Here is a 26272-nt window from a genome sequence, read left to right on the forward strand (position 1 = left end):
GTGAACACAGAGAATATATTGGTTAATAATGTGTGAACACAGAGAATATATTGATTAATAATGTGTGAACGGTCATGGAAATTAGTTGTGTTGGCTGAGGTGCCACGGTGATAGTAGACTGTGAGGTCTGGATTGAGTGTGTTTATATTTCTAATCTGAACATATATAACATGATGTAATAATTCACGTGCCATAAATCAAGATGGGTGAAGCCCCTTACTGTAAACTAGCAAAGAGCTAATACTATGTGGTAGTAATGACGTGTTCGCTGTAGATAAGAGTAGGCTAGCTGAGCCCAACCTTTCAGTATGGCCGTTGATAGGCGTCTGTCGCTGTAACTGGGTTTCTGGTTCTTTTGACAGAATTGTGACACCTTTTTTTATGTTTTGTTTTTGTTGTTGTTCGTTGCTTCTTCATTGGAATCTTCTGCTGCCTTTCCCATATTATGTATGAGTTTGTTGAGCCAGTGTGTGTCTCACGCAAGCCCATGTAAAGACAAAACTCTTACTCTTTCTTCTGCCAAAGCAATTCACGAATTAAGGTGTCAGTTGGAGGATTGTGTCATTATATGTTATTGTGGGTGGTGGGTCCCGTGTTTACATTTTGGTATCCAGAGTGGTCCTCTTTTGCACGTTGATGAGAAAACTATGCTTCAGAAGTCTCCATGGGGTCTTGTTGAACAGGAGTAGGCCTAGCTAAAAGACTGAGGTAGAGTCAGATCCATTTAAACACTACTACCATTCCGGATCAAAAATATCCTGCGGGCGGTCCGTGTTGTTGATCTATATGGAGAAATGTAATAAGAGCGAGACTAACAATAGCCTACCCCCATGAGTCTTGCGGTTGTCAGATGTCGTTGGCACATAGAGTATATGGATCTTCTATGTTACACATATTGGTACATGTAAGGAATCCAGACTGAAGCAAAGGTGTTTCTATTCTTCGTTTTACTCGTAATTGCTCTTGATGACCTTAATGTAACCCCCCCTTATCCTCACCCCCTAGTGGATGGTGGTAGCCTCTTCTCTCCTAAATGATCATCTATGTACAAAGATTGTTCTATGATACATGTTATTGTATATGTTGTACAAGTCAATAAGTGTACACGTAACACTGACAAGTCCTCTCGTAACTGATCTATTGTGACATGACAATACCATCATTTATTTTTCTGTTTTCAAAGGTTATGTTTGTATTTTTAAATGATATACGAAAGTCTAAATGATTGTTATGACCACAACAGTCACTCACTCTCCCTCATCCGACGCTCATATATCCACCCTGCCTTGAACCACAGAAAGGTGGTTACCATAACCATACAGGCAACCATTCTCTCACACAACATATGTTACACAACACAGCTGAAACACACACACATACACACACACACACACACACACACACACACACACACACACACACACACACACACACACACACACACAGGTAAAAACCTGCATTATCACTATTAATTTCACTCTGCTCCTTCTCAGGCTAGTGAGACATTCCTAAAGGACAGACAGTCTACTGTACTGGGAGCCAGTCAGCCCCAGACCCTAGAAAGAGTTGGATTTGATTTCCTGGCTGCTTTCCAGGCCAATATGAAGGCCATTGTCCATAACTGATTGTGGTGGTCTAATGAAGAGGGAACAGATCTATTTCCCTATGTGTACTATACCGTCTCTGAGGTTTGTGTTGAGTTAGTACCGGTGCAGTTAACTTCAATGGCTGAGAAAAAGAAAACCGGGACTTTTCCTGACATAAAGGGTGTTTTGTTTGTATGTTTATTTTGATTTTATATCAACTGTACAACAACGCTGGCTGGGAGTAAAGAAAAACACAAAAACATAGAAAAATAGGATATTCTTAGGATATTCTTTCTCTGTAGATGTCTGTTAAATGAATCATGGTACTGTACCTGGTTATTCTGGCTGTGTCTAGTCACTGGAACTCTTGTCCACACTGTTGTTTCCTGGCCAAGCCAACCGTTTCTCTGGTTGTTTTCTCAATGATGGCAGCAAAGTTTGTCTTGTTTAAATGGATTCTACCACCTTTTGTTCTTATTGATATTATAGTAGTGTAATAGAGATTACTGAAAAAAGAACTGAAAATATGTTGATGCAAATCGAAAATTCAAATAAACATTGATTGATGTACACACCAGAGAAACCTGTACTGCTTTGTTCCCCCAACTACACAGTAAAGAGCTGTGGTATGAAGCCATAACGATTGTTAAAATTGTAGATGGAAGACTTTTGTAAACCAACATTGCACCAACACTTTAAAAAGTTGGGCAATATACTACAGAATATACTACAGAACATATGACTGTTTTTTTAATATTAGGTCAGTCAATATAAGTAAAATCCAATATCTTTTTACTAGGCAAGTCAGTTAAGAACCAATTCTTAATTACAATTACGGCCAAACCCTGACGATGGGCAATTGTGCGCCGCTCTATGCGACTCGCAATCACGGCCGGATGTGATAAAGCCTGGATTCGAACCAGGGACGCATCTTGCACTGAGACGCAGTGCCCTAGACCGCCGAGACACTCCGGAGCCCACTACCTAGGAACATTGAAGCACAAACCCCTCATGTAAAATTGCTTTCACTTAGTCATTGAAAATTTGCCCTTGCATGGCAGTAAATACGTGTGGCCCAATGGCTTTTCCATACTCCTTTGGTCCAATCAGCTTCCCGTTCTACCAGACGTTGTGGGGGCGACCAATCAGATTGCCAGGCTCGCCTGTCTGCGAATAACTTCTACCCAAACCGGCCAGGATTTTGTGTCCATGTATGTTTTATTATAAACTTTACCGATAAAAAATGTGACACAGCAAACTAATAGAAATGCGCCGTGTTGTGTATATGTGAGTATAGTATACACAAATCGAAACATTGCATCCGCATATTTGCCAGAAAGGGTGTTTCGCTGGATGTAGGCTATACACTGCTGGCGGCCAGATGTCGAATTATCCGGCGTTTCCTACATTTTACCGGGATGGTCATTTTTACAGGCTTGAAATTCCATTGTAAAATAGCAGTTTGGAAGAGACAAGGGACCAAAGCATTTTCAGAAGAACCGAGTCACAGAAACATGTTGCGTAAATTGCTTTCGTTATTTGTGTTGTGCTGTCTGGGGCTGTTGGAACATACACCTCCCGTGGCTTCAACCGGCGCGGTGCCCAGTGCTACAAGAACTTTGGTATGGGGTTCTGGACTCGAAGCAAATATTGTCCTTCCAGCTCGTTTCTTTTACATACAGACTGTGGACAGCTCGGGGAGAAAGTAAGTATGTCGTTATTCTTCAAGGAAGCCTACCAGACGATACAAAAGCGGCTAGCTAGCTACCGATGGCATGGGCAGTGGACACAATGTAGCAGTGGAATCGTAAAACCAAACGTGAATTATGATAGAAAGTGTGCAGATAAAGTCGAGCTGAACGTTTACATCACTGAACACACATGAATGGCTGTGCTTCCCTAGGGTTGGAGATGTATAGTTTTCGGGGATAACACTCACTGAACACATCTTTGTGGCACCTCTCCCTCTGGGGCAGTTTCCTCCTCCACAGTTGTCATTGTTGTTTTGGGTGTTTACTCACGAGGGCCACTTTTGGCCTACATAATTGTAACCTACAGTCATTTAACCGTTTTTAAATGGACATATCACCTGGAGTTTAAACTACAGATAGGCCTGTAGTGCCTTCAGAAAGTATTCACACCCCTTGACTTTTTCCCCATTTGTTGTTGCAGCCTGGATTCGATTTAGATTATATTTTTGTCACTGGCCTACACACAATGCCCCATAATGTCAAAGTGGAATTATGTTTACAAATGATTTCTTGAGTCAATAAGTATTCAACCCCATTGTTATGGCAAGCCTAAATAAGTTTGAGTAACAAGTCACAGAAGTTGTAGGGACACACCTTGTGTGCAATAATGGGGTTAAACATTTTTTTTTTCCTGACAACCTGATCTCTGTAGTCTACACAGTCGAGCAATGAATTTCAAACACAGATTCAACCTCAAAGACCAGGGAGGTTTTCCAATGCCTTGCAAAGAAAGGCACTTATTTGTAGATGGGTTAAAAAAAAATAAAAGCAGACATTGAATATCCCTTTGATCATGGTGAAATTATTAATTACACTTCGGATGGCGCATCAATACACCCAGTCACTACAAAGATACAGGCTTCCTTCCAAACTCAGTTGCTGGAGAGGAAGGAAACCGCTCAGGGATTTCAACTTGAGGCCAATGGTGACGTTAAAACAGTTAAAGTTTAATGGCTGGGAAAACTGAGGATGGTTCAACAACATTAGTTACTCCACAATAAGTGAAAAGAAGGAAGCCTGTACAGAATAAAAAATATTCCAAAACATGCCTCCTGTTTGCAACAAAGTAATACTGCAACAAATGTGGCAAAGCAATAAACTTTTTGTCCTGAATACAAAGTGTTATGTTTGGGGAAAATCCAATACAACACTACTGAGTACCATTCTCCATTTTTTCAATCATAGTGGTGGCTACATCATATTATGGGTATTCTTGTACTCGTTAAGGACTGGGGAGTTTTTCAGGATATTTTTTTTTATCGGAATGGAGCTAAGCACCCACAAAATCCTAGAGGAAAACCTGGTTCAGTCTGCTTTCCATCAGACACTAGGGGATAAATTCACATTTCAGCTAGACAATAACCTTAAACACAAGGCCAAATCTTAACTAGAATTGCATACCAAGAAAACAGTGAATGTCCAATGAGTGGCAGAATTAGAATTTTGACTTAAATCTGCTTGAAAATCCAAGGCAAGACCTGAAAGTGGTTGTCTAGCAATGATCAGCAACCAATTTAACAGAACTTGAATATTTTTTTTAAAAGAATAATTGACAAATATTGCACAATCCAAATGTGAAAAGCTGTTAGACTTACCCAGATAGACTCACAGCTGTAATCACTGCCAAAGGTGATTCTAACATGTATTGACTTAGGAAGTTAAATACTTATCTAATCAAGATGTATTAGTGTTTTATTTTTTATGATTTATTTTAATTTTAAATGCTAGATTTTTTTTCTTCACATTGACATTAGTGTTTTGTGTAGATTATTGACAGGAAATTACAATTTTAAATACATTTGAATCCCACTTTAACAACAAAATTTGGAAAAAAGTCAAGGGGTATGAATACCTTCTGAAGGCGCTGTAATCAGATTTGTTGATACAATTGTGATCATATGATGACCGTCAGCTCAGCCAAATGTAATCTGCTCAGCTCATAGGCCTACATGTTGTTTCCCTCATGTTTGTATATGTCCCTGTGTACGCCATTCAGTTTCACATCATCTCCCGGGGAGAACACATTCGAGGTGAAGATCGTGTCCCCAGTGGAACAGTTCACTAGAATCTGGGTGCAGGTTCTAGATCGCAGAGATGGTTCCTTTCTGGTGCGGTACAGGATGTATGCCAGCTACACAGACCTACACGTCCACATACTGCTCAACGACAAGCATGTCGCGAAGTCGCCATTCATTCTGAAAGGTGAACCAACCAACTAACTCTCTCTTTATGTCTCCCTTTCTCTCCCTCTCTTTCTCTACCTCAGTCTCTCTGTCTTTGTCAATTCAAAAGGCTTCATTGGCATGGAAAGTGTTACCACATACAGTGCATTCGGAAAGTATTCAGACCTTTTCCCTTGTTCTACAGTTTGTTACGTCGTCAATCTACACACAATACACACTACACACAATAATGACGAAGGGAAAACAGGTTTTTAGACATTTTAGCAAATGTATTCAAACAAAAAACATACCTTATTTACTTAAGTATTCAGACCCTTTGATATGAGACTCGAAATTGAGCTCATGTGCATCCTGTTTCCATTGATCATCCTTGAGATGATTTAACAACTTGATTAGAGTCCACCTGTGGTCAAATTAATTGATTGGATATGATTTGGAAAGGCACACACCTGTCTATATAAGGTCCCACACTTGACAGTGCATGTCAAACCAAAAATCAAGGTATGAGGTCGAAGGAATTGTCCGTAGAGCTCCGAGACAGGATTGTGTCGAGGCACAGATCTGGGGAAGGGTACAAAAATATTTCTGCAAGGTCCCCAAGAACAGTGGCCTCCATCCTTCCTTCTTAAATGGAAGAAGTTTGGAACAACCAAGACTCTTCCTAGAGCTGGCCAAACGGAGCAATCGGGAAGAAGGGTCTTGGTCAGGGAGGTGACCAAGAACCCAATCGTCACTTTGACAGAGCTCCAGAGTTCCTAGGTGGAGATGGGAGAACCTTCCAGAAGGACAACCATCTCTGCATCACTCTACCAATCAGGCCTTTATGGTAGAGTGGCCAGACGGAAGCCACTCCTCAGCAAAAGGCACATGACGGCCCGCTTGGAGTTTGCCGAAAGGCACCTAAAGGACTCTGACAATGAGAAACAAGATTCTCTGGTCTGATGAAACCAAGATTGAACTCTTTGGCCTGAATGGCAAGCATCACGTCTGGAGGAAACCTGGCACCATCCTTACCATTAAGCATGGTGGTGGCAGCATCATGTTGTGAGGGTGTTTTTCAGAGGCAGGGACTGGGAGACTAGTCAGGATCAAGGGAAAGATGAACGGAGCAAAGTACAGAGAGATCCATGATGAAAACCTGCTCCACAGTGCTCAGGACCTCAGACTGGGGCGAAGGTTCACCTTCCAACAGGACAATGACCCCGAGCACACAGTCAAGACAACACAGGAGTGGCTTCGGGACAAGTCTCTGAATGTTCTTGAGTGGTCCAGACAGATCCCAGACTTGAACCCAATCAAACATCTCTGGAGAGACCTGAAAGTGCAGAGAAGAATGGGAGAAACTTCCCAAATACAGGTGTGCCAAGCGCCATACCTAAGAAGACTTGATGCTGTAATCGCTGCCAAAGGAGCTTCAAGAATGTACTGAGTAAAGGTTCTGAATACTTATGTAACAAATTATATTACATTTTTTTAAATTGATTTATATATACATTTGAAAAAATGTCTAAACCTGTTTTTGCTTGGTCATTGTGGGGTATTGTTTGTAGATTGATGAGGGGAAAAAACAATTTTAATCTATTTTAGAATAAGGCTGTAAAAGCAAACCTATAGACATATCAAATCAATAATGACACAGATAATAAAAAATTATAGGGAACATTGTAAGAATTATCAGGACAAATATAGTAGTAAATGAATGAGGACAATACAGTGGGGCAAAAAAGCATTTAGTCAGCCACCAATTGTGCAAGTTCTCCCACTTAAAAAGATGAGAGGCCTGTAATTTTCATCATAGGTACACGTCAACTATGCCTGACAATTTTTTTTTTTAAATCCAGAAAATCACATTGTAGGATTTTTAATTTATTTATTTGCAAATTATGGTGGAAAATAAGTATTTGGTCACCTACAAACAAGCAAGACTTCTGGCTCTCACAGACCTGTAACTTCTTCTTTAAGAGGCTCCTCTCTCCTATACTCGTTACCTGTATTAATGGCACCTGTTTGAACTTGTTATCAGTATAAAATACACCTGTCCACAACCTCAAACAGTCACAATCCAAACTCCACTATGGCCAAGACCAAAGAGCTGTCAAAGGACACCAGAAACAAAATTGTAGACCTGCACCAGGCTGGGAAGACTGAATCTGCAATAGGTAAGCAGCTTGGTTTGAATAAATCAACTGGGAGCAATTATTAGGAAATGGAAGACATACAAGACCACTGATAATCTCCCTCGATCTGGGGCTCCACGCAAGATCTCACCCCGTGGGGTCAAAATGATCACAAGAACGGTGAGCAAAAATCCCAGAACCACACGGGGGGACCTAGTGATTGACCTGCAGAGAGCTGGGACCAAAGTAACAAAGCCTACAATCAGTAACACACTACGCCGCCAGGGACTCACCCTGCAGTGCCAGACATGTCCCCCTGCTTAAGCCAGTACATGTCCAGGACTGTCTGAAGTTTGCTAGAGAGCATTTGGATGATCCGGAAGAAGATTGGGAGAATGTCATATGGTCAGATGAAAACAAAATAGAACATTTTGGTAAAAACTCAACTCGTTGTGTTTAGAGGACAAAGAATGCTGAGCTGCATCCAAAGAACACCATACCTACTGTGAAGCATGGGGGTGGAAACATCATGCTTTGGGGCTGTTTTTCTGCAAATGGACCAGGACGACTGATCCGTGTGAAGGAAAGAATGAATGGGGCCATGTATCGTGAGATTTTGAGTGAAAACCTCCTTCCATCAGCAAGGGCATTGAAGATGAAACGTGGCTGGGTCTTTCAGCATGACAATGATCCCAAACACACCGCCCGGGCAGCGAAGGAGTGGCTTCGTAAGAAGCATTTCAAGGTCCTGGAGTGGCCTAGCCAGTCTCCAGATCTCAACCCCATAGAAAATCTTTGGAGGGAGTTGAAAGTCCGTGTTGCCCAGCAACGGCCCCAAAACATCACTGCTCTAGAGAAGATCTGCATGGAGGAATGGGCCAAAATGTCAGCAACAGTGTGTGAAAACCTTGTGAAGACTTACAGAAAACGTTTGACCTCTGTCATTGTCAAGAAAGGGTATATAACAAAGTATTGAAATAAACTTTTGTTATTGACCAAATACTTATTTTCCACCATAATTTGCAAATAAATTCATTAAAAATCGTACAATGTGATTTTCTGGATTTTTTTTTCTCATTTTGTCTGTCATAGTTGAAGTGTACCTATGATGAAAATTACAGGCCTCATCTTTTTAAAAGGGAGAACTTTCACAATTGGTGGCTGACTAAATATTTTTTTGCCCCACTGTATATTTACTTATTATCCTGGTTGTTCGTTACACTGGCTGTCGCTACGCATGTGGCAGGAGCTACATTTGTTTTGCAATTTACAGTGGCAAGAAAAAAAACTTTTTTTTAAAAAACCCTTTGGAATTACCTGGAATTCTGCATAAATTGGTCATCAAATTTGATCTGATTTTCATCTAAGTCACAACAATAGACAAACACAGTGTGCTTAAACTAATAGCACACAAATTGTATTTTTCATGTCTGAAGTTAGCAAATGTGTACCTGGATGTTCCACAACGCTACTGGCAAAATATTCTGTGGACAGATGAAACTACACTTGAGTTGTTTGGAAGGAGAAAAATAGGCACAGCACACCAACATCAAAACCTCATCCCAACTGTAAAGTATGGTGGAGGGAGCATCATGTTTTGTGGATTGATTGCTATCATCGACGGAAAAATTAATTCCCAAGTTTATCAAGACATTTTGCAGGAGAATGTTAGGTTTATTTGTCCGCCAATTGAAGCTCATCAGAAGTTTGGTGACGCAACAGGACAACGACCCAAAACACAGAAGTAAATCTTCAACAGAAGAAAATAGGCCTTCTGGAGTGGCCCAGTCAGAGTCCTGACCTCAACCCGATTGAGATGCTGTGGCATGACCTCGAGCAGTACACACCAGACATCCCAAGAACATTGCTTAACTGAAACAGTTTTGTAAAGAGCAATGGCCATAATTCCTCCTGACCGTTGTGTAGGTCTGATCCGCAACTACAGAAAATGTTTGGTTGAGGTTATTGCTGGCGGTCAAACAGTTATTATATCCAAGGGTTCGCATACTTTTCCCACCCTGCACTGTGAATGTTTACACGGTGTATTCAATAAAGACATGAAAATGTATAATTGTGTGTTATTACTTTAAGCAGGCTTTCTATTCTTGTGACCTAGATGAAGATCAGATCAAATTTTATGACCAATTTATGCAGGAATCTAGGTATTTCCAGGTTTCACATACTTTTTCTTTCCACTGATAATAATGGCACAAAGGGGTTTTTCTCCCAGTAGATTTTCATCTTTTCTGTTTTTGTTTTAAAACCTTTGTATTTGTTTTCATTTTGGGGAAGAAAATTGCCTGGAAGTCTGCATAGTTCTCGCAGTGTAGGAGAAAGTAGAGCTCTGTCTCGACCTCCTCTCTGAGGGCAGAGTGAGCACAGCCTGTCCTCTGTGGGTATCCAGATCTACCTGTGACAGCCGGTTTCTATGGCCAGGCTGTGCTCTATGAGTCTGTACAAAGCCAGTGTTTTTCTCAGTCTGCCACCGTGTACTGTCAGGTTTTAGAGACATATCATTTAAGTTAGATCTTTTGTGGTATCTTTTCCAATAGGTGATATATTTAGCTTTCACTTGTTTTAATGATTATAACATTTGGTGGCTCTTTTAATAGTAATCAGAAGAGGGAATTGTCCTAATTCTGCTCTGCATGTGTGGTTTCCAGTTTATCTCTGTCCTCTGAGGATGCTCTTACAGAATTCCTCATGCACGGTTTGTCAATGCTCTGTAACCCGACCCCACACTTCAATGCCATATAATGCAATTGGTTCTATTATTGATTCTAATATTTCCCGATTTCTAATTGGTATGTCTAATTTTGATAGTTTTTTTTTTTTTTTTTTTATGGCATAGAAAGCCCTCCTTGCTATGTCTCTCACTTCATTTACGGCCAGGTTGAAGTTTCTTGTGGAGCAAATATTTTGTTGTTGTCCCAAGTAGGTGTGTTTGTGTGTAGGAGTGGAGCCCAGTTAAAAAAGTACATCGGTTTCCCTGACATCTGGACCTTTTGTGGAATATCATAAGAGTGACTGTCAGTGCCCAGGCGTGACAGAACTGTTGCAGATGATCTACTTGCTGCTGTCGTTCCTATTTCCTGGGTGACTGCATTACCAGATCATCTGCATAAAGGAGGCATATATATATATATATATATATATATATATATATATATATATATATATATATATATATATATTTTTTTTTTTTTTTCTGTGTCAAGCATGAGACCGGGGGCTGTTGATTGCTCAAGTGTTTTTGGTCCAGTAATTTATTGAAATATTACATAGGCAAGTTGTTTCTGTGTTTTACTCCACGCCCTTGGGAAAATAAATGTATGTTTATCTCACATTTTAACTGCACGTTTGTTACTTGTGTACATCGATTTGATGACATGGGTTTTTCCACCTGCCACTTTCAATGAATTGTAGTGAAATGCCTTCCTGCAAAATTTAATCAAGTCGTTTTTGGAAATCGACAAAGAAACATTGTTTTTGTTTAGCATTTTGTTTGTCATTTAGGGTGTGTAGGGAATAAATATGGTCTGAAGTTCAATCATTTGGTCGGAATCCAATGTAACTTTTGCTCGGGACGTCTTGTTGACTGAGAGAGTGCAGTAATCTGCTGTTCATGGCGCAGAAAGATTGCAGTTGGCACAAATGCCACGACAATTGTTTGGGTCAAATTTGGAATAGACTTGGTGTTACTAGTCCTTGGTTCCAGACACCAGGGAAACTTTCTTTCTCTCTGTGAGACACTACTGCATCTATAATGCTTCATGAGGGTCATCTAAACTTTCTATGCTCCCTTCTCCACCCTCTCTCTTTAGGTCCAGTGTACCATGATGGTTGTGACTGTCCTCAGACCAGTGGCGCTGTGTGGAAGAAGGACATGCAGTGCCCTGTGTCCTTCCCTCAGATAGAGCAGGACCTGGCCCTGTTCCCCAGGGTGGACCCAGACCGCAACGCCCTGGAGGTGCCCCAGCGTTTCGGACAGAGACAGAGCCTCTGCCACTACACAATCAAAGACAACAAGGTACATGGTAGACCAGGACCCATGTTCAAAAAGCACACCAGAGTGCTGATCTAGAATCAGCCCCCCCCCTCTCCATATAATTGTATTCATTATGACTCTAAAAAGCTAAACTGGTCCTATATCATCACTCGTATTTCTGAGACTTTTTGTGAATATGGGTCCAGGTGGCGTGGCCATTTCCAGTCATTGTAAAGGTTGAAGACATTTGAGTCCCATTTTTTTTTGGGCACCTGTACCTTGTTGAACAACCAGGTAGTATTGTTAACACCCCCCCCCCCAATAATGCTGGAAGACAACGATACATGGTACCTGTAATCATACTATTACATACAGACAGGTTTCAGTTAAAATGTTGTACATTTGAATCCGACTATACAGTTGTCAGTTGAGATGTAGATTTGAATCCCACTATGCTTCTCAGCTGGGATTTGATACATCTCTAACACCCGCTAACTGGATGTGCTTTTTTTTTTTTTTTTTTTTTTTTTTTTACCTTTATTTAGCCAGGCAAGTCAGTTAAGAACAAATTCTTATTTTCAATGACGGCCTGGGAACAGTGGGTTAACTGCCTGTTCAGGGGCAGAACGACAGATTTGTACCTTGTCGGCTCGGGGGTTTGAACTCGCAACCTTCCGGTTACTAGTCCAACGCTCTAACCACTAGGCTACCCTGCCGCCCCTTCATCTCTTGCTTGAACCGTATTCAATACCCAAACAACAATAGGCATGTTCTGGATATATCCCCTTTTCTTGTTTCCTCACACAATGCTGCGTAAACACCGCAATCCAGTGCGAGTGTGTGTTACCCCAGTGACGTCGCACTGCCCTGGTAAGCGGTAGGCTTTATGCAGCGAGGTTGTGGTGAGCTGCAAGAGGTCAGCAGCAGTTCCCACACACTACTGTGGTCATCTGGAATTACACACTAGCTCACTTGATTTATACATCTACATACATGTGAGCTTCCCAAGAGATGTTGATGCCAACACTGTTGTGACTACAGCCATAATGTTATCAGAATGTTCTAACTGTTACCATGAGCAATGTCTGTCCGTCCATGGCTGCGACACTGCAGCTTGACCATGCGCTCGGCTGAACTGTGGGCGACGCGGACGGTCTGCGGGAGGGTTGAGGACAGAGCAGAAGACAAAATGTCCCACGGTTTGCTGTAACACATGGACGACAAGGTTAATGTGTCTATTCTATATTTCCACCCTGAGGTCTACATTAAGACACTAGGGGAGCATGTGGGATTCAGGATCTTCATGGATGCCTTCCTCCTCTCGCTAACCAGGAAGGTGAGTTCTTGAAATTAAGTGAAAGGACCATGTGGAGTTGATGAACATCAACAGATTGGGCACTGACAGCTGTCAGCGTAGCTAACTGTCTGAACTTATCTAGCTAGCTCATTTTATTTGTTGCAGTTTAAAAAAATTAAATAAATTGCTACACCATATTCACAAGATTAGCTGGTTCTGGATCTGGGTTTTTCATAAGCATTGATTTAGGGAAAACTGTCACAGATGGAAACCACTGGCCCATCTTTGACTTCGCTGTCTCTTGTTATCTCAAGTTTTGGCATTTTCCATAAATTGTAGCCCAGAATCCACCATAGATATAGTTTTTAAAAAAATAATAAGATGAAGCTCCTGCAATATGGATAACTATTGAAAGATAGCCGATATATGTTTTTCTACAGTGGCAAGAAAAAGTATGTGAACTCTTTGGAATTATCTGGATTTCGGCGTAAATTTGCCATAAAATTAGATCTGTTCATCTAAGTCACAACAACAGACAAACACAGTCTGCTTCCACTAATAACACACAAAATATTGTATTTGTCTTGTCTAGACTGAATACATAATTTAAACATTCACAGTGTAGGTTGGAAAAAGTATGTGAACCCCTAGGCTAATGACTTCTCCAAAAGCTAACTGGAGTCGGCTAACCCGGAGTCCAATAAATGAGAAGAGATTGGAGATGTTGGTTAGAGCTGCCTTGCCCTATAAAAAAACACTCTCAAAATGTGAGTTTGCTATTCACAAGAAGCATTTCCCGATGTGAACCATGCCTCGAACAAAAGAGATCTCAGAAGACCTAATATTGAGAATTGTTGACTTGCATAAAGCTGGAAAGGGTTACAAAAGTATCTCTAAAAGCCTTGTTCATCAGTCCACAGTAAGACAAATTGTCCATAAATGGAGAAAGTTCAGCACTGTTGCTACTCTCCTTGAGTGGCCGTCCTGCAAAGATGACTGCAAGAGCTCAGCGCAGAATGCTCAATGAGGTTAACAAGAATCCTAGTGTGTCAGCTAAAGACATACAGAAATCTCTGCAGCATGCTAACATCTCTGTTGACAAGTCGACAACACGTAAAACACTAAACAAGAATGGTGTTCATGGGAGGTCACCACAGAAGAAGGCACTGCTGTCCAAAAAAAAAACTGAAGTTCACAAAAGAGCACCTGCATGTTCCACAGCACTACTGGCAAAATATTCTGTGGACAGATGAAACTACAGTTGAGTTGTTTGGAAGGAACACAACACTATGTGTGGATAAGGCACAGCACACCATCAACACCTCATCCCAACTGTAAAGTATGGTGGAGGGAGCATCATGGATGGGGCTGCCTGAGGGCCTGGACAGCTGGCTATCATCGACGGAAAAATGAATTCCCAAATTTATCACGACATTTTGCAGGAGAATGTTAGGTTTATCTGTCCGCCAATTGAAGCTCATCAGAAGTTGGGTGATGCAACATGACAACGACCCAAAACACAGAATGGCTTCAACAAAAGAAAATATGCCTTCTGGAGTGGCCCAGTCAGAGTCCTGACCTCAACACGATTGAGATGCTGTGGCATGACCTCGAGAGCAGTTCACACCAGACATCCCAAGAATATTGCTGAACTGAAACAGTTTTGGAATAGTCCAAAATTCCTCCTGACCGTTGTGCAGGTCTGATCCACAACTACAGAAAACGTTTGGTTGAGGTTATTGCTGGCAAAGGAGGGTCAACCAGTTATTAAATCCAAGGGTTCACATACTTTTCCCACCCTGCACTGTGAATGTTTACACGGTGTATTCAATAAAGACATGAAAACCATATAATTGTTTGTGTGTTATTAGTTTAAGCAGGCTGTGACCAACTATCATACTTTGACTAAAACGATGACATCTTGACTTAAATCGTTGTGCAACATCATGGGTAAGCTCAGGCCATCTTTCAGCTTGGAAAGGTGGATTTCTACTGGTGTGGGCGTTTTTAACATTCATGACCATTTACTTTAGAATAGGAAGTCCTTGTTGAGCCCCTATTGAAAGACAAAGGCCCGTTCAAGGCTGATCGGAAAGGCAGGTTTTGCTTGCACCTATCAGATTCCTTCACATCCGCAATCACCAACGTGGTGGGAGATAATGGAAGGTGTTGGGGTTGATTCTAGGGATATTTGTCCCCGTGGCCACTAGATGGCACTGTGGACTCATGAAGAGCGCAACCTATGGCATTTCTGTAAAGAATATATGTCAACTTCATTTATAAAGGTTGTGTTATTTATCAGGGTATACTGGGGGGTGAATTTAGATGCAGAGATGTTTATTTTTTAAAGAGGTTATGTAGAACAGAGCAGAAGACATTTCCGTTGTTCGCTGGAACATGGACAATAAAGTAATGTTTTGTAGGTGATGTACATTCTAAGCCCAGTATCTTCTCTCTCGCACGTCCTGCTCTGTCTCTCTCTTCTCCTCTGTCTTCTCTGTCTCTCTCCCTGTGCGGTCAGGTAGTGATGTATGTTCTAAGCCCAGGGTCTCTCTCTCTCTCTCTCCCTGTGCGGTCAGGTGCGGGTCCCAGATCTAGAGTTCTTTGTGAACCTGGGGGACTGGCCCCTGGAGAAGAGGAGGCCCTCAGAGAGGCTCCACCCCATCTTCTCCTGGTGCGGCTCCAATGACACCCGCGACGTTGTTATGCCAACCTACGACCTCACCGAGTCGGTCCTGGAGACCATGGGAAGGCAAGCACCACTGTTGCTCTCCTCATTTATCTTTGTGTGTCATCCATTATACACATGTGCAAGTGATGCTACACCCCAAACATGTAGTTTTTCATAATGTACTATTATGGTAGTGTGTTAGATTCAAAGGGAAATGTGCGCTGGACAAATAATATAATCCAAAATAGAATAGTGGGGCCCACACACTCAACTGGTTAGTGACAGCATTTTAAGAAAATGATCTTTATCAGGTCTGTGTGCTAGCCAATTGCGTCTGTTGTTCATTTCGACTGACACGTTTCTCCTCCGATGAGCAGAGTGAGTCTGGACATGATGTCGGTCCAGGCCAATACGGGGCCTCCGTGGCGGGAGAAGAACGCCACAGCGTTCTGGAGGGGGCGGGACAGTCGCAAGGAGCGCCTGGAGCTGGTGAAGCTGGCCAGGGCTCATCCCGACATGGTGGATGCAGCCTTTACCAACTTCTTCTTCTTCAAACACGATGAGAGCCTCTACGGACCGCTGGTCAAACACGTCTCCTTCTTTGACTTCTTCAAGGTGAGATGGATGTGGTGTAGGCAGAAAAGGTATCCAGTCTCTCCCAGGCTAGGTGTATCATCAATTAGACACCTCACTGCTTTAGGGTAGGTAATGATAAAGTTTAGGTTGATTTCTGGTGTTATCATATTTGCCAATATATTTAGTTTGTAAGTCGATAATTAGGAAATGTACACATGGATCATTTTTACTCTTTTAGCGGTGACATTTGACTACATTTTATATAATGGGGCAGATAATTGCTTGTAAAACAAAAAGAACAAGGGACGAGACTTGTAAAAATGAGAACGGTTTGGAGGAGACTTTATGCCAGAGATAAAAAGTAGATTTTAATAGTTCATTTTACAAGGCAATATGCACATGGCAACGCATGGAAACGGGAGGCCAGTAAAGTGCTTTCCAGTCATAAAGCCAACAAATAAAAACATTGCAGCCTGCAGGTAGAAAATATTCAGATTTTTAAAATAAATATCCTATAAATCACATTGGCTACTCATGGCTTGTCTGCAAGGAACTAGAAACATGGTATAAACTATTAACTTGGGTCCAGCCTGAAGCTTAAACTAGCAAACTTGCAACATTTTATGTAATATTCTGGGCCCTCAGAGTTTCCCAAGCCAGTGAGCTCGGAAACAGAACAGCTGTGGGATATTTTTCACAAGGGATAAGAGCTCATCAGGTTAACCTATTTTATGACGTTGCCACTGGATCAGAGCATGACATTTTTCCCTTTCACGCTGATTGGTTATTGAAAGAGAAAGAGCAGGAAAGATTTTTCAAATACATTGAGGAACTATTGTCATTCTCAATGGCTGGAAAAACAGATTTTGTTTGTGCGTCAGGTGTGCGTCTTTCCTTACACCTCGATCACACCGATTAATATATTTGCACAAAATGAGCATCAGCGTCATCTGGATATGTGTGCAACAGAAGTTCAACGTTCACCTTCCGCTACCATTTCCGTCAAGCCGTCTACACATAGTTTGACGGGTACGTTCGATAAATCCAACGTTATGCACCACACAGAATGCACTGCAACTGCCTCTGCAACGCAATGCTGTGAGGCAAACGCAGTGTTCTGTTGGAAATGAATGTACTTCTGGTGTACAAAAATGCAATGACGCTGTCGGTGTGGTCGAGGCGTTACTCAACATTGACAGTAGCGCTCCAAACAAAAGACTGACTAAATTGACAAAACTTGTAAATGGAATGAAATATACCAAAACTAACAATCAAGGAAAACATTTCACACAATTAAGTTATGAAACAAGGAATGTGCACAAATTTGTCAGGAGAGCGCACATTCTGCAGAGAGATGTACAATTTAGCACTGTGCCATCCGCGTGGCTCCGCGATGGATTAGTTTCGTCCTCTGCAATGGATTAGTTCACTGAGATGGGCGCGACAGGTATAAGACGGGTATCTCGTGTGCCATAAAAAAACAAATATATTTGCTACTGCTTGCCAAGAAAAAAAAACGTGGTCAACTAAACAGCCTATTGACCAAACAATTGACCAGTCGACTAATTGGGGTCAACAGAGATTCTCCATTGAGGTTTCTTTTTAGTCCAGGACTATGCTTATTCTGTATCAGGTTAACCAGTCCCTTGCATCCCACAGAAGGCTGATTTGAAAATGGAACTGAACAGTCTCACCACCCCACCTCTATCTCCTCTGACAGTACAAGTACCAGATCAACATAGATGGCACGGTGGCAGCCTACAGACTGCCCTACCTGCTGGCTGGGGACAGTGTGGTGCTGAAGCAGGACTCTGGTTACTATGAACACTTCTACAGCCAGCTCAGACCCTGGGAACACTACATCCCCATCAGAGCAGACCTGGCTGACCTGCAGGAGAAGATCCATTGGGCCCGTGAGCAAGATGAGGAGGTGATGAGGATGATTACACTTTTGGATTTGTAATGCACTTCAAAGTTTCAAATATATTGGGGCAAACATTTTTTTTTCCCCCATTCTGTTCAAAAGCTCAGTATGATCTCGCTCTTCCAGGCAAGAAAAATCGCAGTAGCCGGTCAACAATTTGCCCGAAATCATCTGATGGGCGACAGTATATTCTGCTACTACTACAAACTCTTCCAGGTAACATTTCACTTTACACTACGACTACATTGATTTAACTCTACATACTGTATACAGTCAAGATTCAGACATGCACCCTTGAAATTAGAGATGTATTTAATAAGTAAGTGCAGAGTGTGCCTTTGTGGAGAAACTGGATAACTGACGGTAGTAGGTATAGATAGGGCTGTGGCGGTCATGCATTTCTGTCAGCTGGTGATTGTCAAGCAAATAACTGCCGGTCTCACTGTAATTGGCCGTTGATTAACATAAACACATTTGGCATCTCCTGGCTTCCACACACAGCCTACAAGCCACTGATGCAGACCTTTGGAACATCTACATTTTAACAAGTCTAATAAATCCATTTAATTTAGGCTACGCCATCACAATAAATCTATTTATTTTAGACAGGTCTAAAGAAACATGACATGAAGAAAATGTAGTATTTCAGAAGAACAAAATAGCATACTCTTGAGTTTTCCTAATGTTAGGCCCTGATCTGGCTATGCCATATGGCTGTGGGCGGCACTAGTTAATTAACAAGATTTGCTTAGAGTTCCATGGCATTATATTATGTTATTTGATAGTATGAAGAATATAATTGAACATAGCTGAATAAAATAGAAAGGATATTTTCTCCAAATGATTTGAGTGAGTGCACACATGCGGCTATTCTGTATTGAGCTGTTAACAAAGAAACAGGTCCTCCTATATGCTTAATTTAGAGTTATTTATGTAACTTTAGTTGTGATTCAAATGTTAGGCTATATGTTTAGATTTTTATACATTCTAAGGCTGCATGATGCGACTCAAAGGATGATTTGACAAACGTTTTTTTGCGCAGGCTGTACACACTATATCAGTCTCTCATTCACAATTTAACAAGCACTTGATAACACATTTCCCAATGGTGTCCCCTTTGTGTGGCCGTAATGCCCCCTAAAAGAATCCTTGCCTTTTGCGGCCAGTGGCCGTGCCCTTGGGCAGAATATAATTATTATAATTCCCTTATCCCGACTGCGCGCTCCGCAGCACTTCTCACTCACATGGCTCTCCGTCATGTGATCGGGTCTTTCTCACAGGCTACAAGTGAAGACAGACACTTCGTGGATGCAACTGCGCATACCCTTATCCAATTTCGAGGCGCATATTGAAGATCTTGGAATAACTGTTCACACTTACTTTTTTGTCAGCCAATAAAATGAGTCGGCCTAACGAACATCAAAAGCACTAGCCTATGTCAATCTACTATCCCCCCGTAATACAAAAGTTGACCTATTGTGTACAATAAATAAATATTCAAAACAGTCTGGGACAGTTGTGAGATCAGTAGATCCCAAATTAATGCAACCACTAGCATCAAAAAACCTTTAAGTAATGAGGTTGACGCAACAGATCAGAACGTTTAACTTAAAAATGTTGATAAACTATTAGGCTGTTTCTTCACATTATAAGCGCAGCAATGTGCACATGTCAGTAGGCTATAAGCGCAAATGTTCCATTAGCAGGAAAACACCATTCTCATATGACCAAATTTGCAATTTATGGATGTAATGCTTTTATTATAAAGGTGCATTTTTATGGTGAAAATGAACTTCGCCAAACTTGGAACTCCCATGCTGCATATGTATGCCAGTTAGGCTCTAAAGCGGATGAATGTGTTTAATTGTAAGTTATTTTGCCACTTTAGTTGTGACACAAACCTTATCAAAACATATAGGCCTATGGCCTAGGCTACATGAGGTGTGCGACTATGATTTGAAAAAGTAAAAAAAAAAAAAAAAGGCATGTGCTCTTTCTTGCCTTAAACTGGGCATCATTCACAAGGGATATGCTAATATTGTCACCCATCAGACTATCCTTGATTTAATCCCGTCTTTACTAGATAATGTGTGAAATTTGTTTTCATTTAGAATGTACCATTATCATGCACCTCTGTCAAAACAGGGCAGGGGATAAAAAGACATGTAATCTATGCACTTAAATAGCGAATGGAGGACACTTTTCCCATGGTTCATTTCCATGCCAGCCAGGTAGGCTATACTCCTGTTGTAAAATAAGCAATGTGCTTAATATTAAGAAAGTTGATAAATAAATATTGTAAGCCTATAGAAAGCTGATGGCATCCTCCTCTTTTTAATAGAGGCCATCACTGTTTTCTCAGGAAATTGCATAGCCGATAGAAATGTTACGCAACATGAGATCTCATGAAGTGTTTGATTAGATTTTTGATTACCTTTGCATTGTAGGCTATATGACCAGCAGCATTAGAAATCGGAGATTCCTAATTACTGTAACTTAACTGTCACATGGAATTTGACTGGCGTCATGACTCGTGACCGCCGGTGTGGCTGTAATGCGGTCGCCGCAACGGATCTAGGTACACACTTGTTGCATTGTTGGTTCTAACGATCTAGATGTTGAAAGTGTGCCTAGTGTTTCCATGCACCCTTATCATCATCATCAGCATCATCAGCTTGCGTATCTCATCTCTTATCTTCCCATCTCTACCGCTCACTTTTATACCCACACTTCAAGGACAGTAGTTACTCGTACAGAGACCAGGTATTCCAAGGTCGGGCTACTCCTCAGCGGTGACACTGTGCATCCATTTTCTTACTCTTTCGTTCTGGTCCCCTGTGGAATCGAACCCACAACCCTGGCGTTGCAAATTCTTCCAACTGAGCCATACAGATGGGAGATGTTTTTCCCTTTGCACTCTTTCAAACATAAAAAGTGTACCTGTGTGTTTCATCCAATGCCACATTTAAAAACACAATTCTGAATCAGATGAGTGAAGAGCACTAACACAAACCACCTCCACCTGCCTCCAGCCTTGGTCCACCTCTGAGCCCACAGGTCAGGAGGGTCATGGGGTATCATGAAGAGTCGTGGCGCAGCCCCTCCCTGTGTTTTCTCTGGGAAAGGAACACTTGGCCCAGGGACATAATGGTGATGTGTCTCTCCCTGAAGTGCTTTATTGGAGCCCATAACCCAGCCGTTGCAGGATGAATGTTTAAACGGACAACTTCCTGTCTTCACGAAATATATCAGCCATAAAGACAGGTGTGTTTTATGAGGGATAGTGTTGTGGAGGTCAACAAAGTTAGGGCTACCTGTGTTCCTTGTTGGAAACTGAATGAATGTGCACATTTTCCCTTCTCATCGTGCGTACATATTACAGTGCCTTGCGAAAGTATTCGGCCCCCTTGAACTTTGCAACCTTTTGCCACATTTCAGGCTTCAAACATAAAGATATAAAACTGTATTTGTGAAGAATCAACAACAAGTGGGACACAATCATGAAGTGGAACGACATTTATTGGATATTTCAAACTTTTTTAACAAATCAAAAACTGAAAAATTGGGTGTGCAAAATTATTCAGCCCCTTTACTTTCAGTGCAGCAAACTCTCTCCAGAAGTTCAGTGAGGATCTCTGAATGATCCAATGTTGACCTAAATGACTAATGATGATAAATACAATCCACCTGTGTGTAATTAAGTCTCCGTATAAATGCACCTGCACTGTGATAGTCTCAGAGGTCCGTTAAAAGCGCAGAGAGCATCATGAAGAACAAGAAACACACCAGGCAGGTCCGAGATACTGTTGTGAAGAAGTTTAAAGCCGGATTTGGATACAAAAAGATTTCCCAAGCTTTAAACATCCCAAGGCGCACTGTGCAAGCAATAATATTGAAATGGAAGTTGTATCAGACCACTGCAAATCTACCAAGACCTGGCCGTCCCTCTAAACTTTCAGCTCATACAAGGAGAAGACTGATCAGAGATGCAGCCAAGAGGCCCATGATCACTCTGGATGAACTGCAGAGATCTACAGCTGAGGTGGGAGACTCTGTCCATAGGACAACAATCAGTCGTATATTGCACAAATCTGGCCTTTATGGAAGAGTGGCAAGAAGAAAGCCATTTCTTAAAGATATCCATAAAAAGTGTTGTTTAAAGTTTGCCACAAGCCACCTGGGAGACACACCAAACATGTGGAAGAAGGTGCTCTGGTCAGATGAAACCAAAATTGAACTTTTTGGCAACAATGCAAAACGTTATGTTTGGCGTAAAAGCAACACAGCTCATCACCCTGAACACACTGTCAAACATGGTGGTGGCAGCATCATGGTTTGGGCCTGCTTTTCTTCAGCAGGGACAGGGAAGATGGTTAAAATTGATGGGAAGATACAGGACCATTCTGGAAGAAAACCTGATGGAGTCTGCAAAAGACCTGAGACTGGGACGGAGATTTGTCTTCCAACAAGACAATGATCCAAAACATAAAGCAAAATCTACAATGCAATGGTTCAAAAATAAACATATCCAGGTGTTAGAATGGCCAAGTCAAAGTCCAGACCTGAATCCAATCGAGAATCTGTGGAAAGAACTGAAAACTGCTGTTCACAAATGCTCTCCATCCAACCTCACTGAGTTCGAGCTGTTTTGCAAGGAGGAATGGGAAAAAATGTCAGTCTCTCGATGTGAAAAACTGATAGAGACATACCCCAAGCGACTTACAGCTGTAATCGCAGCAAAAGGTGGCGCTACAAAGTATTAACTTAAGGGGGCTGAATAATTTTGCACGCCCAATTTTTCAGTTTTTGATTTGTTAAAAAAGTTTTAAATATCCAATAAATGTCGTTCCACTTCATGATTGTGTCCCACTTGTTGTTGATTCTTCACAAAAAAATACAGTTTTATATCTTTATGTTTGAAGCCTGAAATGTGGCAAAAGGTCGCAAAGTTCAAGGGGGCCGAATACTTTCGCAAGGCACTGTACATAACCGGGTTGGGGTCAATTTAAATCTAAGGCAGTTCATTCTGAAAGTGATAAGACTTTCTAAATTAAAACTGTGTTTTAAAAGAAAATAGGTACTAAACTCAGGAAAAAAAATCGAAAGTAACAGTCCATATCTGGTGTGGCCACCAGCTGCATTAAGTACTGCAATGCATCTCCTACTCATGGACTGGACCAGATTTGCCGGTTCTTGCTGTGAGATGTTACCCCACTCTTCCACCAAGGCACCTGCAAATTCCTGGACATTTCTCGGGGGAATGGTCCAAGACCTCACCCTCCGATTCAACAGGTCCCAGATGTGCTCAATGGGATTGAGATCCGGGCCATTCGCTGGCATTGGCAGAACACTGACATCCCCGTCTTGACTTTAATTGCCTACCGTCTGTAAGCTGTTAGTGTCTTAACGACCAATCCACAGGTGCATGTTCATTAATTGTTTATGGTTCATTGAACAAGCATGTAAAACAGTGTTTAAACCCTTTACAATGATCTATGAAGTTATTTGGATTTTTACAAATTATCTTTGAAAGACAGGGTCCTGAAAAAGGGACATATATTTTTTGTTTGGTTTTCAATAAACTGAAAAGAAAAACAATGTCCTTTCAATTATTGAACTGATATGCTTTCAATTCGAGTTGACCCCTACCCTGTTACATACATATGATAGTAGTACAAAGTTGAACTTGTTTGTGTATCCTTGTTTTGCTACTTGTATGACAGGATTGTGGGATAGATTTTTATCATCTCCAAAATATCACTAATATTTCAACACCTGTGAGTTATGATAAGTAGTGAATGATTGGGACATGACAAGGTGGTGACATGACAAAGCGATCGGTGTCGAAGTTTTCTTATTTTCATCATCACTTTAATATATACACTACCGTTCAAACGTTTGGGGTCACTTAGAAATGTGAAGGGAGTAGTACACAGCTTTGTACGAGATCTTCAGTTTCTTGGCAATTTCTTGCATGGAATAGCCTTCATTTCTCAGAACAAGAATAGACTGACGAGTTTCAGAAAAGTTATTTGTTTCTGGCCATTTTGAGCCTGTAATCAGATTCTCAAATGCTGATGCTCCAGATACTCAACTAGTCTAAAGAAGGCCAGTTTTATTGCTTCTTTAATCAGGACAACAGTTTTCAGCTGAACTAACATAATTGCAAAATGGTTTTATAATGATCAATTAGCTTTTAAAATTATACATTTGTATTATCTAACACAACGTGCCATTGGAACACAGGAGTTATAGTTGCTGATAATGGGCCTCTGTACGCCTATGCAGATATCACGTAAAAAATCTGCCGTTTCCAGCTACAATAGTCATTTACAACATTTCTGATCAATTTGATGTTATTTTAATGGACAAAAAAATTAACTTTTATTTCAAAAACAAGGACATATCTAAGTGACCCCCAAACTTTTGAACGGTAGTGTGTGTAATATATATATTTTTCTCTCCATGTTTCTCTTTATTTCTGTTGACCAGGAGTATGCCAAGTTGCAGGTGACTGAGCCTAAGGTCAGAGAGGGCATGGAACAGGTCGAGCAGCCCACTGATGACCTCTTCCCATGCTCCTGCCACCGGACACCACAGGTAAGCATCAAGACACAAGCTAATCTCTCTATTACAGCATATAGGGAGGAAAATGGGGGCAGGAATGTTTGCACAAGGGATTGCATCCTAGCTCTGATCCCACTGCAGTCAACCTTGAACTGTGAAATGCTCACTTATGGGTCCATCTCCAACAATGCAGAGTTAAAGATAAACACAGAAATAGGGGCACAATGAATAAATACACAGTGAATAATAGAGAGAAAAAAAAGAACATTGCTATATATAGGGAGTAGAAAATAACATATACTGTATGTATAGGCAGGGGTAAAGTGACTAGGCAACAGGTTAGATAATAGACCGTAGCAGCAGACGCATCATATGTGGTGAGTATGAAAGTGTGTGTGGCGTCAGTATGCCTGTTGTGTGTGTGTGTGTGTGTGTGTGGGCGTATGTAGCGTGAGTGTGTGGGTAGAGTTTGTGCAAAAAAGGATCCGTGCAGATAGTCTGGGTAGATGTTGGTTCCAGTCTTGGTGCCTCTTGTCATGCGGTAGTAGATCAGGAATCAAATTAAGGACAATCACGTTTTGACTGCACTGCTCCTGTAACGTTATACACACATCGTCCTATTCTTCTGAATCGATCAATTCAGGCAATTTATCGCGATATAGATTTTTGTCCGTATCGCCCAACTCTAATACAGTATATGATCATCTGCCCCCTATGTCTACAATGCTAAAGGAATGTCCCCGTCAGTGTCTTTTTACAGGCTGCTGTCTGTCAAAGGTGACATGAAGACAGATCTTTGGCAAAGGGATATTCAATCAACTGATTGCGTTGGATTCATATAATACGTTTTTACTAAATGCATTTGCCACAGAGCTAAACGTTATCTTAGCCGATGCTAAATCCCCCTAAACTGGTTTTATATCAGTCCAAACATATCATAAATGTTATGTTGCAAATAACACTCTACTCTAGCGATCTTTTGAAACCTTTTTTTGTTTGTTGTAAAACACATGCGGATGGATCAAAGATTCCGAGGGAACAGATGAATTGGATTGGAAAAGCTTTATGGCATTGCATGGTTTTTATAACAGTTTTTTTTGACAAACGTATGACTTTTATGACACTATAACATCAACCCTGCCCTGCATATGAAGTTTGACATTGATTTTTTTATGTTTTCTTTTCAGGTCAAGGATGAATTATGATTTGTCCACTGTTCAATTATAAAACAATTGCATTTTTATCGGATGTTCCTGTGCTGTAAAATGTTTTTTTGGGGGGGGGGGGGGGGGGGGGGGGGGGGGCAAAATGTGAATTGTGGGCTTGTCAGTCACCCTAACCATACATGATTGTTAGTTTCCACATGTTTATAATAAATATTTTTTCATTGTATGCATTTGTTGTGTTATTTTCTTTCTTCAATATATGCACACACCATATCACAGGTTCAAGTTGTACACAATAGAAGCATGTAAAGACAAACACACAGATGTTAGTTGATTGTATGATGGACGCATTATATTGTTTTCCTTGTTAAACTCCCATGTAATAGCCCTATAGATGTGTGGAACTGATAGCTTTAAGGAAATGGGCAAAGTGCCTCTCTGACAGT

The 26272-nt window shown here is 41.2% G+C and overlaps 1 protein-coding gene across 2 annotated transcripts; it reads left to right on the forward strand.

Annotated features, from left to right (window-relative positions):
- Nucleotides 1-2751: 2751 nt before the first annotated feature.
- Nucleotides 2752-26052, forward strand: LOC139380243 (protein O-glucosyltransferase 2). Of its 2 annotated transcripts, XM_071122779.1 has the most exons (10): nt 2752-3291; nt 5334-5539; nt 11462-11667; nt 12884-12961; nt 15502-15674; nt 15971-16208; nt 17890-18099; nt 18220-18309; nt 24586-24693; nt 25848-26052. In XM_071122779.1, the coding sequence occupies exons 1-10, from the start codon at nt 3005-3007 to the stop codon at nt 25863-25865; spliced, it is 1614 nt and encodes a 537-aa protein (XP_070978880.1). In that variant the 5' UTR covers nt 2752-3004; the 3' UTR covers nt 25866-26052. The 2 variants fall into 2 exon arrangements, with proteins under 2 accessions (XP_070978880.1, XP_070978879.1); XM_071122778.1 differs by lacking the exon at nt 12884-12961 and having other exon boundaries at nt 2786-3291; nt 25848-25945.
- Nucleotides 26053-26272: the final 220 nt, after the last annotated feature.

The sequence above is a fragment of the Oncorhynchus clarkii genome, chromosome 22, assembly GCF_045791955.1.
Source record: "Oncorhynchus clarkii lewisi isolate Uvic-CL-2024 chromosome 22, UVic_Ocla_1.0, whole genome shotgun sequence".
Classification (NCBI taxonomy): domain Eukaryota; kingdom Metazoa; phylum Chordata; class Actinopteri; order Salmoniformes; family Salmonidae; genus Oncorhynchus; species Oncorhynchus clarkii.

What these genes read in the sequence shown, in the direction of transcription:
- LOC139380243 (XM_071122779.1), top strand. Translation starts at nt 3,005, where the DNA reads ATGGTCATTTTTACAGGCTTGAAATTCCATTGTAAAATAGCAGTTTGG. An exon ending in GTCCTGGAGACCATGGGAAG is followed by an intron (nt 15,675 to 15,970) that starts GCAAGCACCACT and finishes TCCGATGAGCAG; the next exon opens with AGTGAGTCTGGACATGATGT. An exon ending in ACTACTACAAACTCTTCCAG is followed by an intron (nt 18,310 to 24,585) that starts GTAACATTTCAC and finishes TCTGTTGACCAG; the next exon opens with GAGTATGCCAAGTTGCAGGT.